The sequence below is a fragment of the Xenopus tropicalis genome, chromosome 5, assembly GCF_000004195.4.
Source record: "Xenopus tropicalis strain Nigerian chromosome 5, UCB_Xtro_10.0, whole genome shotgun sequence".
Classification (NCBI taxonomy): domain Eukaryota; kingdom Metazoa; phylum Chordata; class Amphibia; order Anura; family Pipidae; genus Xenopus; species Xenopus tropicalis.
In genome coordinates, this window is record NC_030681.2 from 64,015,118 (window position 1) to 64,036,370 (window position 21,253).

The 21,253-nt window shown below is 39.9% G+C and overlaps 1 protein-coding gene across 4 annotated transcripts in view; it reads left to right on the forward strand.

Moving 5' to 3' along the window:
- Window positions 1–21,253, forward strand: part of pcmt1 (protein-L-isoaspartate (D-aspartate) O-methyltransferase) — a 61,619-nt gene that overhangs the window by 2,288 nt on the left and 38,078 nt on the right. For all 4 annotated transcript variants that reach the window (XM_012963074.2, XM_031901737.1, NM_001030445.1 and 1 more), the window contains 3 exon segments: window positions 1,617–1,721; window positions 15,051–15,082; window positions 16,750–16,854. In XM_012963074.2, the coding sequence (XP_012818528.2) occupies window positions 1,617–1,721; window positions 15,051–15,082; window positions 16,750–16,854 (242 nt within the window).

The window sequence follows — 21,253 nt, forward strand, 5'->3', positions numbered from 1 at the left end:
GCAGGCGACTAATCTCCCTGAGTTGCCTTCACCTGCCATCCCACCGGCGACAATGTAAGTCGCCGGTGGGATGGCACACGCGGCGGCGTGATTTTGCGTAAATCGACGGAAAAGCCTCGTGAGGCAACTTCGGCGATTTGCGCAAAATCGCGCCGCCGTGTGTGCCATCCCACCGGCAACTTACATTTTCGCCGGTGGGATGGCAGGGGAAGGCAACTCGGGGAGATTAGTCGCCCGAGACACAGGAGATTTGTTGCGGGCGACTAATCTCCCTGTGTGCCAGAGCCCTTACTGTATTAAGGACCTGAATTCTTTTGCAAAGCGCTGATATTTTCAGCAAGTGGAAAAGCGTTTTCATACTTTCTGGCCAAATGATGTTATACAACATACAAGATCAACAAAGATGGGTGGTAAAATTCTGGATTTATGAAATTAGGCTAATGGTGTGCTGTGTTAAGATATATATTTTACCATATTACTGTATCATTTTTTTTTTTTGTAGAGTTGAATGCTATTATATATGCATAATGTATGTCTGTATAAATAATAATGACAATGTAATAACTAGATTCATATAAAATCAACAAGCTGCATGATGCAGAAATATATTTGTGTGTTTTATAGACTGGTTATTATGCAGTATGCATCTGCTTAAAAGACTAGCAATATACTTTGCTAGTCTTTCCTAGGGCTGCATACCATTCTAAATAACATGGATAATTTCAAGCCCCAGAAATAAAAGGAGTGATGTAAAAAGGGTTCACTACCAAAAAACTACCTTTTGCATAATGAAATAAAATGCAGTTCTAAAGTTATTTGTAAATGTAATTTCTGATGGAAGCCGTATCTTGCTGTTTATGTTCAGTGTACTTCTGGTTCTGACTTCTGAGACAATGGTGCCAGCTTGAAGGTGAACTGACTCCTGTTACAATGTTTCAAGAGCCAGAGAATAGAAAATGATACACAAACACTTATTTCAACTACATTTACAAATAATACAAGAAATTACACAATTTTAATGTATATTGAAACATAGACTTGGGCATACACAGTGACAGTGTCGTTCATGTTTGATAGCAAATGTTGTAGGGAGGTTAAATAGGCTTGGAGAAATTCAGGGTGCATTTGTAATAAGTGTTTCTTTTAAATACACATACAACAATACATGTATATGACACAGTAATCGGCCAAGGTGCAGGATGCATACTACTTTTTTGCAGTAAGGCTTTTGGCATGCCTTGTAACTGATTACTAATAGGTTTTGTATGATAGTATATCCAACTATCATACTATCCATTGTTTTTGTTTTATTAGATGTACAGGCATATATACAAACACAGGTAGTGTTTAAGAAAAGAACAACCTTTCTTTGGCAACAATAAGGCTTGATATAACTGATAAACCTGTACCCTCAATAATAACAGGTTTGTTTAAAAACTTTCTTGATATTCAAAATTCAAAACATATCTGCCTTTTTTTTTGTTTTCAAGAAATGTAAGCAACCAAATTATGTAACAATAGGAGAAGGGTTATAAGTACAGCAAAAAAACTTGACAAAAAATTTGACATGAAAATCAAAATTTCTTATTTTTGCTTTGTTTTTTTGTTTTTTTTAGAAAATGGAATTATCAAATCAGATAGAGTGTTCGAAGTTATGCTTGAAACAGATCGCCGACATTACGCAAAATGCAATCCTTACATGGACTCTCCACAGTCAATAGGTAAAGTGTTATTTTTGTACATCAGTGTATAACTTTACTTGATTTTTATTTATACAGTTTTATCTTAGGATCAGTGGGACAGCTGTAAGTCACACCTGGCCTTTGTCTGCCTCCACTGGAGAAGAAGAGAAGTGGAGGAGGTCTGGCTTAAGGTGGCCACACACGTGGTGATTTGCGATCTTCCATGCGACCATCGGTCACACGAAAGATCGTACAATCAGCCACAAACCGTTCAGGGCTGAAACGGCAGATAAGGAGGTAGAAACAATAGAATTTCTACATCCTTCTGCCGATTCAGCGCTGAAGGCAAATTTTGGTCAGGCGTTTATGGCACCCGATCAAAATCTTTTAACTGTCCCGATCAGCGAGTCGACCGATATCAGCAGCCTCCTGCGATATCGGTCAACTCGGCGACTTGCCATACACGCACCGAATATCGTACGAAACGAGGTTTCATACGATATTATCGATGCGTGTATGGCCAGCTTTAGGTGGAGTTTGACAGACTGACTGGGAGGTAGCAGTCTTGCTTTGTTAAAAAGATGATATATTAATGTTGTGGTGGGGCTTCATGAATGTCCATCTTATTTATGTCTGGTATATGAAATGGTTTATCTTGTTTGATCTTCTAGTTACAAAGCAGATTGAAGTATATAGAAAAGACCTGCCAATACTTAATTTGGTACTGATTATTAGGTTGTTTTGAAGAGAGGGGATACCCTAGGACAGTGATCCCCAACCAGTGGCTCAGGGGCAACATGTTGCTCCCCAACCCCTTGGATGTTGCTCTCAGTGCCCCCAAACCAGGTAGTTATTTTTGAATTCCTGACTTGGGGGCAAGTTTTGGTTGAATAAAAACAAGATTTCCTACCAAATAAAGCCCCCTGTAAGCTGATAGTGTGCATAGAGGCCCCTAATAGCCAATCACAGCCCTTATTTGGCTCCTCCATGAACTTTTATGGTGCTTGAGTTGCTCTCCAAGTCTTTTTACATTTGACTGTGGCTCCCGAGTAAGAAAGGTTGGGGACCCCTGCCCTAGGATATTGGTCCAGAGGGAAGAGGCAATTTCTGTTATAAGCTAGAAAGTAGAATCCTTCTAAGCATACAGTTCAGTATTTTTCTTTGTGCAATCAGAATTGGGCAGTGATACAAATAATATTGGGGCAGTGGTTGCCAATTGTACTTGAGCATGAGGAGGAAGTGCACATACACGGACTGATTGTAGCTGCCGATATCAGTCCCATGGACCCTCTCAGCAGCTTATCGGCCCGTGTAGGAGCAGGAACGATGGGCATGTCCGAGCAATATCTGGGCTGAAATTGGGCAGGTATCGATTGGGCAGGTTAAAAGATTTAGTTGGATCAGGGACCGCATCGGCTCTTTGATGCGGTCCCCGAACTGTCCCATGGCCAAACAATCAAATTAGCCTACATTTCCCCGATATCGCCCAACCGTAGGCGGGGATTTCAGGAAAAGATCCGTTCGCTTGAGCGGATCTTAAAGTGTATGGCCACCTTTAGTACCTGACAGACCTCACGTGACAGAATGGAATGTGACAAATTGGTACACAGTTTTTATGAGGAAACCAAATTCAAGGGAAAGGATATTCGGAAAAGGACCTTTTAGGGCTAGATTATATGTGTATGTTCAAAGTATCAAATTAGGCTCTATCTTCCCATTTATAGGCATTTTCAGGTGGTACATAATTCAGACATCAAAAATCTGTCTGCTCGGGCTACAGAGCAGGTTCAAATCGATTAATGTTGTCCAACTTCTGTGGTACCGAGGGTCAGAATTTTTCTGGCCTACATATGGTGGAGGGTCAATAATAGAAGCCATTTTTGACCACTCCCCCTTTTTAAACCACACCCATGTTATCACAAGAACTTTTAAGACCATAACCACATTAATGGTGGTAGCACAGAAAAAACCCCAAATGGTTGGTGCTCACTATAGGGATATCACCCGTCATTCATTATATTATGTCATATTAAGACATACCCTTAAATCCATATGCCTCCTCCTCCCCTGTGGATAGTGCAGCAACCCCCAGCATATAATTACACACCTTAGGGATTGTATAATAACTATTTCTAAATGCCCTCCCTCAGGCAGCATAGGGCAGGCAGAGTATGGCACACACAGGCAGTATAGGGCAGGCAGAGTATGGTACACACAGGCAGCATAGGGTAGGCAGAATATGGCAACACAGGCAGCATAGGGTAAGCAGGATATGGCACATAGACAGCATAGGGCAGACAGAGTATGGCACACACAGGCAGCATAGGGCAGGCAGAGTATGGCACACACAGACAGCATAGGGCAGGCAGGCAGAGTATGGCACACACAGGCAGCATAGGGAAGGCCTGTATGTGCCATACTCTGCCTGCCCTATACTGCCTGTGTGTGCAATACTTCCCCTGCCTTTCCCTGCTTGTGTGTGCCATACTATGCCTGCCCTACCCTGCCTGTGTGTGTATACTATGCCTGCCCTATGCTGCCTGTGTTTGCCATACTCTGCCTTCCCTATGCTGCCTGTGTGTTTTTTCTATGAATAAAATTACTCTAAACAGCCTCCATAATTACTTACCTTTATCCCAGCATTCTCTCTGACCTGTTTCCTCAGTCAGAAGGTATTCTTTTTGGTTGCTTCCTTGTGCAGAGTGAAGCCCCGCCCCCACTTCCTGTTCAGTTCTCTCTTCTATTCAACAAGGTTGTCGGAGTGGAGAGCCTTCTGCGCATGCCTGGAGGCAGCAGGAGCCAGTCTGTGCATTAGCCGTTTTTGTTTTTATGAGAAACCTGAACAGGAAGTGGGGGTGGGGCTTCACTCTGCACAAGGAAGCAATGATAAAGAATACCTTCTGACTGAGGAAACAGGTCAGAGAGAATGCTGGGACAAAGTTAAGTAATTCCGGGGGCTGTTTAGAGTAATTTTACACTAGAAAAAAAAAAAGGTTTACTTATTCTTTAAACAATACACGTGTTTACAGCCTGAATCTGAGGTGTGAACCGTGCAGGGGACCATCTTATTACTGATACCATTTAAATCTTAACCGACAAGCAAACACAGCAGCTATACAGATGGGGGGGGCCACCAGTTGGACAGCACTGAAATAGATAATAGGGGTGGCAATAGGGAACAGTTTTTGGATCAATATAAACCTACTCAATCTATGCGTTGTTTGCAGTTGTTCCTAATAAATTCAAAGAATTTAAAATAAAAAGTTTTCCTTTGATCATCCATCCTGTTAAAAAAACAACTATTGTTATGTGCAGTTTCTCTTATTGTTATTCTGTTGTAATATCTGGTCTCTATGATTATTTTTATTTGATTTTGTATATTTTTGGTTTGTTTTGCTTATTTATTTGTAGAGCACAACCCTCTGGTATCGAAAGGGTTATGGCAGCAAATAGGAAGTAATAGAGTTTAAAGGAGCGGAGTGTGCCAAGCCTCATTGTGAATTCTCCTTAAAAAGGTGTAAAACGTGTAGTAGCTCTGTAAACTGTGACTTTCCTCCTTGTGTCCCTCTCCATGAACCTCATTCTGGTTGCCTTCTTACAAACAGTGAGTCCATCAAGTTCAACCCTTCTAAATGAATCCCAGCACACGTAAAAACCTATAGTGCCATATCAATACACACACATACGTAAACTATATATACCAACATCAATACTAATTGCAGATTTTAGTATCACAGTAGTCTTGGTTATTGGGTTTGTTCAAGAAATCATCAAACCCCTCTTAAAGGCATCAACAGAATATGTCAACACAACATCAATTGAAAGGGCATTCACAACCTCACTGCCCTCACTGTGAAAAACCACTTACGTTTCTTCAAATGACAGTTCTGTTCCTCTAATCTAAAGCGGTGTGCCTCTGGTGTGCTGATCCTTCTTATGGGGGGAAAAAAGAACATCCCCCTATCTATAAATCCCTCTAATGTACTTGTAAAGAGTAATCATGTCACCTTGCAAATGCCTTTTTTTTCCAGAGAAAACAACCCCAACCTTGACAGTCTAACCTCATAGTTTAAATCTTCCAGTTCCCTTTACCAGTTTAGTTGCATGTCTCTGCACTGTCACCAGCTTATTAATATCTTCCTCAAGGACTGGAGCCCAAAACTGTACTGCATACTCAAGGTGAGGCCTCACCAGAGACCTGTAAAGAGGCAAAATTATGATTTCATCCCTTTTTTATCCTAGAAAGCATTTTATTTGCTTTAGTAGACACTGAATCACATGACAATGGCAACTCCCCAGGTCCTTCTCAATTAAGGATCCCCCAACACACTTGCATTTATTTTATTTCTACCAAAGTGCTTAACTTTGCACTTTTCAACATTTTTCCAATTTTGTCAAACCGCTCTGCAACATGGCATCCTGCATGGAACTTAGAATTTTGCACAGTTTACTCTTTTAGTCAATTTAGTTAAAAAGCCAAGGACAAGGACAATACTTCACTAACAACACTGGCCCAATTAGAAAATGTTGCATTAGTCACAACTTTTTGTAATCTATCCTTCAGCCAGTTCTCCATCCAAGTAAAAATATTATGCTCCAATATTCCTCCGTTTTATCATTAACTTTCTGTGTAGTTCTGTATCCAATGCAAAGTTCAAGTAGATGACATCCACTGCCATTCCAGCGTTGAGGTTCCTGCTCACCTTTTCATAAAAAGCAATTAAATGAGTCTGGTAAGATATGTAACGCATAAAATCATGCTGGCACAAATTTTTAGTATTGCGATTTGCAATGTATTCAAGAATCCTATCTCTTACTACCCCTTCCAAAAGCTTTCTTAACACAGATGTCAGACTAACAGGCCTATAGTTTCCAGGTTGAGAATTGGATCCCTTTTTGAATTACGGAACCACATTAGCAATTCGCCTGTCACTCTGCACCATGCCAAACCTCAATAACAGATGAATAATACATAGTAGCAACATAGTTAGGTTGAAAAAGACACATATCCATCAAGTTTTACCCTTATGCATATATGTAACCTGCCTAACTGCTAGTTGATCCAGAGGAATACAAAAAAAAAACCTGAATCCTCTGTAATTGCCAGCAGCAGGGGGAAAAATCCTTCCTGACTCCATGATGGCAATCTGACCAGTCCCTGAATCAACTTGTACTAAGAACTTATCTCCCATAACCCTGTATTCCCTCACTTGCTAAAAAGCCATCCAACCCCTTCTTGAAGCTATCTAATGTATCAGCCAAAGCATTAGAAAGATTATTATATGATCCCCTTATATATTTATACATAGTTATCATATCCCCCCCTTAAGTGCCTCTTCTCCAGTGTAAACAACCCTATCTTGGCCAGTCTTTCTTCATTACTTAGACTTTGCATACCCCTTACGAGCTTAGTTGCCCTTTTCTGTACCCTCTCTTAACTGAATAATTTCCCATTTGAGCACTGGAAACCAAAATTGCATGGCATATCTAGATAGAGCCTTACCAGCGCTCTGTAATGTGGAAGAATAATCCCCTCCTCCCACAAATCTATGCCCCTTTTAATACAACTTAAAACCTTGTTTACCCTTGTAGCTGCTCACTGGCATTGCTTGCTACAACCAAGTTTATTATCTACAAGGACTCTTAGGTCCTTCTCCATTATGAATTTGCCAAGTGCAGTCCCATAAAGGGTATAAGTGGTTTAACCTTAAATTTATCCACATTAAATCTCATCTGTCACTTAGCCGCCCAGAGTGCTAGTCTCTCAAGATCCTGCTGCAAGGATGCCGCATTCTAGAATTAACTGGACTGCAGAGTCTTGTGTCATCTGCAAACACTGACACATTACTTATAATACCCTCCCCTAAGTCATTAATAAACAAGTTAAACAAAAGTGGGCCCAGTACAGAACCCTGAGGGACCCCACTAAGAACTTTACTCCAAGTAGAGAATGTACCATAAACAACCACCCTCTGTACCCAATCCTGTAGCCAGTTTCCTTGTGCAAACAACTTCACTAAGACCAACAGACCTTAGTTTGGGCCATGATAGCAAAGGCTTTGGCAAAATCCATATAGATCACATCTACTGCAACCCCACTGTCCAGCTTCTTACTAAACTCTCAGGTCTGACATGACCTGCCCTTCTTAAACCCATGCTGATTACTGCTCATAATGCCATTTTCCAGAATATAATATTGAATGTGATCCCTTAACAAACCTTTAAATAACTTGCCCACCATGGATGTCAAACGTACTGGCCTATAATTGTCAGACTGAGATCATAATCCCTTTTTAAATATAAGAATTAGCTTTCCTCCAATCCATAGGTACCATACCAGATGAAAGAGAGTCTGAGAATAATCTTTATGTACCATATGCTGCGCCAACCACTGACAAGATTGAGCTCAGCTATTGGGTGGGTCTTGGCACTCTGGCTCCTCTTTTATATACACTGAAGAAAAGAACTCATTTAGCACATGTGCCTTTTCTGAATCTGTTATAACCGTATTGTTGCTATAATTCAATGGGCATCTTTTTACTGATATACTTAACTTTTTGGGGTTAGTTTTAGCCTCTGCTGCAATGTGCTCCTCATTTTATATCTTTGTCTTACGGATTGCTGTTTTACAACTTTGGCGTTTATATTCATTAAATGCAGCTTCCTTTTTTTTCCTGTTAACTTGTTTACCTCCGAATTAAGTCACATAGGGTGGTTCTTAAAGCTAGAGTTACTTATTAAGGGAATACATTGAGAATGGTAATGATTTAATATCATTTTAAATGACAACCATTTCTGTGCTCTGTGTTTTTCTAAAAATGTATGGACTTTGTATGCAACAAGTTTATAAACTTGTTACTGTCCTGGCAGTACTATTGCTTCAGTCAATATCAGGTAATTAATCCCCCATTATCACTTGCCTCAAACTAGCAGCCTTTTCTATTTGCAAAAGGAGCTGAGCCTGCATTTTCTAGCATCAGGAAACTACTTTAAAAGTTATTCAGGGTTCTGGCACACAAGGGAGTTTAGTCGCCCGCGACAAATCTCCCTTGTTGCGGACGACTAAACTCCCCAATATGACATCCCACCGCCGAAAATGTAAATCGCCGGTGGGATTGCATATGCAGCAGCGCAATTTGCGGAGGCAGCTTCGGAGATCGCGCCACTGCGTATGCCATCCCACCGGCGATTTACATTTTCACCAGTGGGATGTCATATCGTGGAGATTAGTTTCCCGCAACAAGGGAGATTTGTTGCGGGACACTAATCTCCCCGTGTACCAGAGCCCTTATAGTGGGTTTTTTTGTATCGGTTAGGGAGAGGGTTGTGTGACAGAGGCCCTCTTCCTTATCTCCTGCTCTGTTTGCATTTCTGTGTGAGCTGAGCGCACTGCTTACATTGTGGGGGAAGAGGGGGAAGCTGACTGGAAGTTTGTCATATAGTTAATGTAGGCCTAGGGGGCATCAGAAACCCGGTCTGAGCATCCATTTCAGTAGGCTGCCCATATCGGCTGCCCATATGCTAAGTGGTGAGCTGCTGCATTAGGCCCTGAAGGGCCAACCATTGTGTGGTACAATACTTATTTAGCCTTTGCATAACAAAGGAGGAGAAGTATGAAGGCTGGCCATTGGTAACATAGACCGGGAGGAAAAGGAGTTATTTACTCAGCTGCCCATATGCTCAGTGCTGGGCTGCAGACTTAGGCCCTGGAGGGCCAGCTATTAGTAAAATGCATAGTAGTACAGAATTCAGTTGCCCTTTAAAGGAACAGTAACACCAAAAAATTAAAGTGTATAAAAATAATTACTATATTATATACTATTGCTCTGCACTGGTAAAAGTTGTGTGTTTTCTTCATAAACACTACTGCAGTTATATAAATACCCTGCTGTGTAGCCATGGGGGCAGCCATTTAAATTGAAAAAAGGAGAAAAGGCACAGGTTACTAAGCCGATAACAGATAAGTAGCATAGATTCTCATTGTATTCTACACAGTTTATCTGTTATCTTCTTATGTAACCTGTGCCTTTTCTCCTTCTTTCAATTTAAATGGCTGCCCCCATGGCTACACAGCAGCTATTTCTAGTAACTATAGTAGACTTTCTGAAGCAAACACGCAACTTTTACCAGTGCAGGGCAACAGTAAATTATATTTTAATTATTTTAAAACATTTTTATTTTTTAGTGTTACTGTTCCTTTAAGGCTTTTTACTTTTTGTAAAGCAAAGAAGGAGGTGCATTGGAGGCTGCCCAGTGGTACAGTATACCAGACGTTGTTTCATTTTGTATATGCACAGCATATACAGAACAATGTTTTCAGATTTCCACAAATAAAGAGAATTTTACAATAAGGATATTAGAATTGCATCTCTAGTGCGTGTTTGTTTAAGTAGGCCAACACACAGGCATTACCAAATTTGTAACTGGGGAAACATGGGAGCTTCCCCCTCCCTCCCCGAACATTCATATTTCCAAATGGAGGGCAGGCAGCCATCAACAGACTTCTTCATCAACGACTTCCAGAAGGTGGTGCTCAAAGGGCTCGAGCAGGAGGTGCGTTATTGGCCCTCTGCCCACCTTCTGGATCACAAACTTGTTCAGGATGCATCTCTTCAGATTGCTGAAGTGATTGTGCACCTTCTGTCCGTCACGGCATACCGCGCTCACTACTTCCTGCCAGAATTCTTTTCTTCTGGCAGCGTTGATCTGACAGGAACTGGCACCAAACAAAAAGTCCCATTGTTGCAGAACCTCGTTACCCAGTGCAGTATGGTAAAGCGTGGGCCCAGTTTCAGGTTGGCCCTTGCTGCCTCCCTCATCGTCACCCCACTACCATAGGGCTGCTGCCTGTCCTCCTCCCCCTCCCTGTCCCTCTGCCCTGACTACACTACCCTTTTCACCCCCAACTACACTACTCCCAAGTTCCCCCCTAACTACACTAAATTCCCCCCTGCCCTGTGACCCCCCCCACCCTCCTGGTCACTCTTTCCCTGCCCTCTTGAGCCTCCTCCTCCCCCTTTCAAGTGGTGCCCTTTCCCTCCCTCTGCCCTTACCTTGGGTTTCCCTAACTAATACCTCCCCCTGGGGCTCAGGACTTGCCTCCTGCTCTCCCTCCTCTTGGCCCCCTCAAACAAGTCCATAGTGCCTTCCCCCCATCACTCCACCCCCCTACCCCTTATGGCCATGTTTCCAACAAAAACGGTCTTTTGGTCAGCCCTCCTAAAAAGTCTCCTTCCTCATTGTTTTCCAAAATGCAAGTGAGAAAAATAAATGTTTAAATTTCCTGAATTCACAAATTTTTTGAGTTTTCGCTAAGCAAAACTCATGACATTTAATACAAACAGCAGTGGTCGAGTTTATTTCGAATGTATACTATGAAGGCCAGAAAAAACTACTTTTAGTAAATCAGCCCCTAAGTATGTGTTTTTGAGCCACATTTTCTTTTTCTGGAAAAGACTGCATCATAAAGAGAAATTGTCACAGAAAACTAGATAAGCATTTTTAAAAAAACTGTGGGGCAGGAAATGAGGGACTACCTGATGACCCAAGTTTTGTAAAACATAGATATACTCGGAAAACTAGCCTGATGGCCAGTTAAGTTTGGGGATAAGAACTATTCATTATAAATATTCTTGTAACATGCTCATGCAGTAAACTTTTTCATGTATTCATAAGCTTGCTGTTAGGGTCCTGGTCATTGTACGGTCATTAAGGGGCTCTTACTTAAAAAGTCTTTAAAAAAAAAAAAAATGCTTAATAGGCATTCAACCAAGTCACTTGGCCACACTTGCTTAGAGCCTTAAAGTAGATGTAAATGTTAAAAAAAACAAATCATATATTTAGCCTTAGACTACTATTCTCTACACTTTACACTACCTTAATTTTTAATATAAGACTACCTTAATCCACCGCGTCCAGTACTTCCCCCTGGTGTCTTGCAGTCACATGTGCCATGTTTGAAAGTCTTCAGAAGGAGCAGAAGCTCCTGCTGCCTCCAGGCAAGCGTAGAAGGGGCTCTCCACACCGACAAGAGATCGGTGTAGTGAGAGACCTGAACAGGAAGTGGAGGCGTAGCTTCACTCTGAATAAGGAAGGAGTGGAATAGAGCAGAATGTAACTCAGCAACCAGGTAAGAAAGAACAGAGGGACAAAGGCAGGCAACCTGGGAAGCTATTTAGAGTAATTTTAATAGGAAAAAAAAAAAAAAAAAAGTTTACTTATTCTTTAAAATCCCAAAACTTTGGCCCAGGATTTCTTTACTTCATTCAATACATCTATAAAGCACCTCAGGCCTTCATTTCTACCCAAGGAACAAACTCAAAACCATTTACTTTATACAAAGCAACTAAACAGGGATGCCCTCTGGCACCACTCTTTAACAGTAACTTCTAATGCACAATTTAAACTTATTACAAGGATTCTGTGGCAACAAAACTTGGAAAGAAAACGTTCAGCTTATGCGGATGACATAATGCTGTTTACAGCAAATCCAGTCATAGCTATCCCACACATAATAGAAATGCTAGAACAGTTCAAAACCATCTCCGTGTTTTGTGCCAATCTCGACAAATCTGAAGTACGATGGCTAGGTGCCCCCAAAACGACAACACAAAAAAAGCACCAGCAATGTTCCAACAAACAAACTTTAAACGATCTAGGGGTGAAAATCCCAGCAGACGTCAACAGGTTATACACACTGAACATCTGACACAATAGACAAAATTATTCTAGACTTCCAGAGCTGGAAAATCTTACCCATTAATTACATTCCCAAGACTAATAACAACCACAGTCATTACCAATTTAACAAGAAATTGCAATCCTTCATATGGAACAACAAAAAGTATCCCTACTGAAGTTAGTACAACCAAAAAATAATGGAGGACTTAATTTACCACTGCTCGAGTATATTAAGTAATATACATATAGCTGCATACTGGGTGAATGACACAGGCACATACATCAACACACAAAGAGATCATTCTTTTACACCAAAGATATTTCTGTCATACTTACAACTTAAAAATTCCACTACTGTGCCATACCAACCCCCTTATATATGCCATAATAATGGCATGGCAAAAGACGTGGGCTAAATTTTTGGTCCCCATAAATAGTTCCTTTTTCTACTTTTATTTAACAACTCTTCATTTCAATGAGGGGAAACCAATTTCTTTTTGAATTGTGGAAACACAGGCCTGACGATGGTAGGACAACTTCTAAATCCTTGAGGAGGCAGACCTTTTACATTACCAGAATTTCCAACAAAATATGGACTCCCCAATAAACATATATTTGTGTATCTACAGATTTAAAGCTATGTAGAATTGCTGACAAAGTACAAACCGGATTCCAAAAAAGTTGGGACACTAAACAAATTGTGAATAAAAACTGAACGCAATGATGTGGAGGTGCCAACTTCTAATATTTTATTCAGAATAGAACAAAAATCACGGAACAAAAGTTAAAACTGAGAAAATGTACCATTTTAAGGAAAAAATATGTTGATTCAGAATTTCATGGTGTCAACACATCCCAAAAAAGTTGGGACAAGTAGCAATAAGAGGCTGGAAAAAGTAAATTTGAGCATAACGAAGAGCTGGAAGACCAAATAACACTATTGGCAACATGATTGGGTATAAAAAGAGCTTCTCAGAGTTGCAGTGTCTCTCAGAAGCCAAGATGGGTAAAGGATCACCAATTCCCACAATGTTGCGCAGAAAGATAGTGGAGCAATATCAGAAAGGTGTTACCCAGCAAAAAATTGCAAAGATTTTGCATCTATCATCATCATCAACTGTGCATAACATCATCCGAAGATTCAGAGAATCTGGAACAATCTCTGTGCGTAAGGGTCAAGGCCGTAAAACCATACTGGATGCCCGTGATCTCCGGGCCCTTAAACGACACTGCACCACAAACAGGAATGCTACTGTAAAGGAAATCACAGAATGGGCTCAGGAATACTTCCAGAAACCATTGTCAGTGAACACAATCCACTGTGCCATCCGCCGTTGCCAGCTGAAACTCTACAGTGCAAAGAAGAAGCCATTTCTAAGCAAGATCCACAAGCTCAGGCGTTTTCACTGGGCCAGGGATCATTTAAAATGGAGTGTGGCAAAATGGAAGACTGTTCTGTGGTCAGACGAGTCACGATTCGAAGTTCTTTTTGGAAATCTGGGACGCCATGTCATCCGGAACAAAGAGGACAAGGACAACCCAAGTTGTTATCAATGCTCAGTTCAGAAGCCTGCATCTCTGATGGTATGGGGTTGCATGAGTGCGTGTGGCATGGGCAGCTTGCATGTCTGGAAAGGCAGCATCAATGCAGAAAAATATATTCAGGTTCTAGAACAACATATGCTCCCATCCAGACGTCATCTCTTTCAGGGAAGACCCTGCATTTTTCAGCAGATTTATGTTCCGTGATTTATGTTCTATTCTGAATAAAATATTAGAAGTTGGCACGTCCACATCATTGCATTCAGTTTTTATTCACAATTTGTTTAGTGTCCCAACTTTTTTGGAATCCGGTTTGTATAAAACCACCACTGTCTTATAACCCCCTCATAGACCCCTTAGTTATACCCTAAACCCACCGACAGCATCAAAAAAGGTAACATTAGACTAGCAGAAATACTTGTCCTGACAGCAATAAAATCTATCCTAGGATGCTGGACGACCACGCAACCTCCTTCAAAACAACTGTGGGGATGCAAACTGCAATACACTTTGTAACTCCAGTAGGTCTTAGTGCTCCAAGATAAAAAGTCAAAAGGCTCACATTTTTTTTTCTCTTTAACTTGGCTTCTTTTTTTTTTTTTTATTTTTTTTTTTTTTGTTTTTTCCTCTTTTCATTGTATCAAAATATCCTCTATAATATGGATGTCATGTGAATTTTTTTACACCTTTTTTCTGAAAAACAAGTTGTAATTTTGTACTATCATCTAGGTACGCCTCTGAACACATGAAATAAGACATTTCAAATATTAATTTTGCTGTTTGAAAATAAATTAAAGGTTTCATTTAAAAAAAAGTAGGGATGCACCAAACCCACCCCGGCAGATTCTGCCCAATCCCAAACATAATCGGAATACTAATTAGCATATGCTAATTAGGAGCTGGAAAGGTTATTCCCCCCTACTATTTAACCCTTTTGAATGCTCATTAGCATATGCTAATTAGGATTCGGATTCATTTTGGCAGGGACCGTGGATTCGACGGAAACCGAATCGTTAAAAAAAAAAAAAGACTGGATTCGGCCCGAATCCCAAACTGAATTTGGGATTTGGTGCATCCCTAAAAAAGTGCTTTATAGTTTTGGGCCATTATAGTAATATTATAAAATAATGTGGTTTTTTTTTCCAGGTTATCAAGCAACCATTAGTGCACCACATATGGTAAGATTTATGTAAGATGTAAATCTGTGTACTTATAATGTAATAAATATACCTTTTTAAGAAACAATAAACAGTTAATTTATAATTTCCTGCAAAGTTATGAAACATTTATAAAACCTAAATATAGAACCTTTATTCTGATTATTAAGACCTTTACCTTATGGTCTTATTTTCAGATATGGTGGCCATCATGCAGTTGCATAGACATAACAATTGTACCATTTCAGTAACATCTAGACATATGTTTATTATTGTAACTGAACTGGACCTATCAAAGTCTATTGCTCATTAACGTAGTTTATTAAACTCCAAATCTGCACCTAAAATTGAGAGCCAGTGGTTTTATTTTGACCTACTAAGGACAGTCTTCTACAGCTTGTAGGTACTTTTTTCAAACATTTTTTTTATTTTACCACATTCTATGTAGTGTTACGTTCTTTTAATTTTATATGGTAACTTGTATCATGTAGCTGTCATTTATTGCTATTAACATGTTACCTTAACTGACTCAATTACATGAATAATAATTTCCTCTTTGTCTTATATGAAGCTTTTTATTGGACAGCTTTGTTTAGTAAATCCATATTTAATCTATAGCACATTAGATAACTTTTTTTTTACCAGGAAGCTATTTAATGAAGAGTTCAACGTATAATTTGGAACACTCAAGCATGCTGTGTTAAATAAGAAAAAAGGTTTAGGACTTCTCTACCTGAGAATTAGCCCATGAGCCAGCAGCTATCTGCACGTCTTTTAAGGGTCCAGGCGGTGTATGACACAAGAGGTATACCTACCATTTGGGATTCTGGCTAGATAAAGTACTGGTTGGGTTTGAACATAAGTCCTGTCCCAGATGAAGGCATTCACATCTCCCTGCCATCTGTTTGCCCAGTTGGTGTTACCAGTGATTTATATATCCCCTGTATAAGCCCAAACACTATAAAAAAAAAAAAAAAAAAAGACAAGCAGTGAGTTGCTAATAAAGTGACAAACACTTGTGTGTCAGAGCACTTAAAAGCACCTATTACACCTGTAATGTTGCCCGGACTCTGGTTGGGGAAAACAATAGTTTTTAAAAAGAAATATTCCCTCAGCCAGTGCTGGGCTACCCACACTGGGTGGAAGCTCCCAGTTCGGGCAGCCATCTTGGTTGGCGCGCATGTGCATAATAAGCAACTCTCTTATTATGAACATGCGCCTGAAGTAGGAGTGATGAATTCGTCACCTTCCCATGTCACACACATGAGCATAATGAGCGAGTTGCGGCACTCGGTCATTATTTGCATGCTTGTGCACCAACATGGCTGCCTGCACCGGGGTGTGTCTCCCGGTGCAGGTAGCCCAGCGCTGGCAGGGTCAGTTTTTTTTTTGTTTTTTTTTTTAAAAACAAACTTGTTTTCCCTATCTGGAGTGTGGAAAACATTAAAGGGGTGATAGGTGCCCTTTAAGAATACTGCATCCTGTTGCTTTCATTTTAAAAGTACCATTGTATTGTCTTATTTTTGTTGCTATATTCGTGCACAAATGCTTATTTCTCTGTTATAAATTACTGGTATTATTACTTTATCTCTTATAGTATTCACAGATGATTATTTCCCTCTAATGCCTTTTTGGGTGTACAGTATAAGTAAGCACAGTGGGTTTACAATCTTTTATGTTTCCTTTAGCATGCATATGCACTAGAACTTCTTCATGATCAGTTACATGAAGGTGCCAAAGCTCTTGATGTAGGATCTGGAAGTGGAATTCTTACTGCATGTTTTTCTAGAATGGTAAGACCTTTTAAAGTAAAAAGTACTTAAGTCTTTTGATGGTTGTGGTTCATTGGTTCACTGCTGGGTTGTTGTTTTAATATTTACAATTATCATACAGTTTAAAAACATGACTCATGTAGTGTGAGTTGTATTTGAACAACAGGTGTTACGTAAACCAGGGTTTAGTTACATTCAAATTAACTTTTAGTAAGTTATAGAATGGACAATTCTTAGCAACTTTCTAATTGTTTTTCATATTTTATAGTACCATAGTAAGTTAGGTTGAAAAAAGACATACATCCATCAAGTTCAACCTTATTGCCTATATATAACCTACCTAACTGCTAGTTGATCCAGAGGAAGGCAAAAACCCCATCTGAAGCCTCTCTAATTTTCCGCATAGGGGAAAAACTTCCTTTTTGACTCCAAGATTGAAATCGGACCAGTCCCTGGATCAACTTGTACTAAGAGCTACCTCCCATAACCCTGTATTCCCTCACTTGCTAAAAAGCCATCCAGCCTCTTCTTAAAGCTATATAATGTATCAGCCAGTACGGCTGATTCGGGGAGGGAATTCCACAACTTCACAGCTCTCACAGTAAAAAAAAAAACCTTTCTGAATATTTAAATGGAACCTCCCTTCTTCAAAACGGAGTGGGTGCCCTTGTGTCGGTTGGAAGGACCTACTGGTAAATAAAGCATTAGAGAGGTTATTATACAGTATGATCCCCTTATATATTTCTACATAGTTATTATGTCACCTCTTCTCCAGTGTAAACAAACCGAGCTTGGCCAGTCTTTCTTCATAACTGATACATTCCATACCCTTCACCAGCTTAGTTGACTCTCTCTAATTCAATAATGTCCCGTTTGAGCACTGGAGACCACAACCGAACAGCATATTCTAGATGGGGCCTTACCAGCGCTCTGTAAAGGGGAAGAATAACACACTCCTCCCATGAATCTATGCCCCTTTTAATACAGATCAAAAATCAGTGTCTGTTGACCCTACAAGTTTCCAATTTCACTGCAAGTACTTTATGTAAATAGATAGGAAACCAAGAAGGATTAGCAACTATACATACACACAATGTACATTCCTATTTCCAAAAAATTTGGGGCACTGTGTAAAAAAAATAAATAAATACAGAATGCACTGATTTGCAAATCATGTATACCCTATTTTAAATTAAAAATAGAACAAAGACAACATATCAAATGTTGAAACTATATATGCTCATTTGAACATGCTTTAAAAAAGTTGGGACAGGGACAACAAAAGTCTGAAAAAGTTGTTTACTGCTTAAAAGAGCTTCCCAGAGGCTGGGTCTCTCAGAAGCAAAGGAGTCGGGTACACCATTCAGTGAAACACTGCCTCACATTTCCTCAACATAAAAATACAAATTTGGGGATTTCATTATCTACAGTACATAGTATTCAAAGATTCAGAGATTTCAGAGAAATTTCTTTATGCAGGGGACAAGGCAGAAAGCTAAAACTGGATGTCCATGATCTTCTGGCTTGTTAGATGGCACTGCATTAAAAACACTGGAAATCAGTGCATGCTACTTACTGTATCCACCAAGTTAAAACTTTACCATGTCAAAACAAAACATAAATAAACATGATCAAGAAGCATCTCGGACCTTGGCTTATTTAAAAGAGAAGGAAAGTCATTTTGGCATTTTACTGCCAATAGATTTGCCACATTAGTGCCACCTGGAACTAAATATTTATTTTGCAGAAACCATTAACATACCTGAGTAAACAGCTTTAGAAGCTTTCTCCTTTTGCTTAAGATAGCTGTCATTTTAGGCAACTTCCTTTCTGCAGTCTCTAGCTTTTATAGCTGAGATCACACATTCCGAAGGAAGGGGGTGGGAGTTCTTAGCATTCTGGTAGGAGGGGGGAGCAGGAGAGGGGAGAGAGAAGAGAACTGAGCAGACTCTGGCCCCGGGAATTAAGGCTGTTTCTGAGAGAGGAAGTCAGACACTGGAACATCATGTTTACAAAAAAGAGACAAGAAATCTTGTATTTCTTTTGATAGAGGATTCAGTGCAGCATTACTGTAAGTGGTTATGGCTGTATTTACATAGACCTTTCTGATAAAGATTACTTATTTTTTACTTTTCCTTTAAGATGGACTGAGGCAAAGTCTTGAGGAGGGACTAAGTTGAAGGCCTTGCTTATTTTAGAAAGACAGTGCCTAACCATATATTGCACATACTACAACAGCAACAGTAAGGAGAAACTGGGTGCTAAACTGACCTACATGCAGTCCAGAGCTATCACGTATTGAATAGATTTGGCATTTTATGAAACAAAAAATATGACAGAGGAGACTCTGAATAACACAAGATTTCACTTACAAAAGTACTGCAGCTGGTCTTCTCGGTTCCCAAACGTTTTTAAAGAAATACTATACACAATACAGCTCATACGTGGTACTCTGCTTTATCTACCATTTTAAAATTTTTTTATAGTACTCTGTGGCGTTTTTGGCTTCTGTACCAGCCCAATGTAACCACAGACCTTTTAGGAAGGAAGCTATGTGCCTCCAAAGATGTAATAATGAACCCTGTAGCACTAGCTTCAATGACAGGCAATTCTCATTGCTGCTTGATAATTTGCAACTCCCCTAAGCTTAGCCTCTCAACATCTGCTCAGAGTACACTGAGCATATGACACAGACAATTTAAATATATTCCAGTATGGTGACCCCCTGTGACAACTTTGAAGGCCTGAATCATTACTACTATAGCATTGCTGATTTATTTTAGGGTTTAGTTCTCCTTTAAATAGAAAATTTTAAGAGCTATGGGCTGCCCCTTGGGATCATACGATTTACGGTACACACAAACAAACCAAGGGCACAGATATATGTTATGTCACATAAGCAAATTAATGGACAGAGTCCATTTTACTCACAGAGCCCATCACAAAGGGGGGAATTCACAAAAGTGGTGATATTGAGACAAAATAAAAGTGGAGATAGATTTGTTGGATTTTCCACCAAATTCACAAACCTCTATCTCCGCTTTTGTGAATTTGTCTTTTAAACAGACAGTTTTCAGATTTTGTCATTTCCCGACGTTTTTTTTATGAATTTACCTTTAGCTGTTAGTAAATCTGTCGGTGCCATCAAACCCAGTCCCACATCTGCATGAGCCTTGGGATAAGGATTTTACCAGCAGGATTTTGCATTTCATATGTCATTTGTCATTTCACTTTGGGGGCATTTCCTGAGGGGTAATTTTAGTTTGCCCAGGGAAACTATACATCATTTTTTTCAGGACAATCTGGGCTTTCTAATGGCTTCTATATTTCTGTGTAATTCCACTGTAACAAGATTTAAGGGTCTAAATAACTTCTTCTCTAGCCCCTACTGATTACTGGTCAGCAGCAATCCAGCCCCCACACCAACATGACAAAGGGCCCAACAGGACTAGGGCCCACCGGGTTTTTATCCAGTCCAACCCTGTACCCCAATATCCCAGTTTGGGTGCCAGTGTGTATGTGCTGTTTACTGATCCCCAAGATGGCTGCTGGGAACAGGTGAGGACCAATGTTGTCAGGCAGCTCTGTAGTTCTGGACATGCTATGGGGGCACAAATAAGTTGGGGGAAAGTGAAGTGATTAGGGGGCACTGCTGCTAAAACTAAAAATTTGCCTGGGAGGATTTACTTTTCCTTTTAATAAAGATGTTTACAATATAGTCACACAAAATGTTGTTATTGCCTCATTGATTAAGCTAAAACTAGCATAATCATGCAAATGTGAGGTAAAAACTTTTTATATATAAGATATAAATTAAACTTTTTTTTAATCAGTGTTTTACTTGTTTATAAAATGTTAATGAGGCTTTTTGCACCTATTGTTCTAGGGTTAGGCAGAAACTTGTCCCCTTACAATAGGCTGCTAATCCCCATTAATATGTTAATGATCCCCCAGTGGGACTCCTACCAGAGGTGTGAATTGGAGACTGGGTGAAACCAAACAAAACAGAAGAGCTTTCAATTGGTCTGACAGAGTTACACTGAGCTTTACTCCATTTTGAAAATGTCAGGAAAAATGTCGTTAATACGTCGTATAAATGTCGTTAAAACGACAAATTCACAAAAGTGTCTGTAAACTGTCTTTCTCTCACCAAAAATGGAAAAGTGGCGGTTGAGTCGGAATTTAGGCGGATTTCTCTTTGTGAATCTGGAGAAAGGGTTTTCCACCACTTTTTCCACCACTTTTACTCCAAAAAAGGGCTACCTCCACTTTTGTGAATTCCGCCCAAAGTGGTGGCTCAAGTTAAAATATGCAAATAAGCAATATATACTAATATGTATTCTTTAAAGGAGATGTCAACCCTAATTTTAATTTCACTTCTAATGGATAGGGCACCTTACCCCCACTTAAACCGCATAGG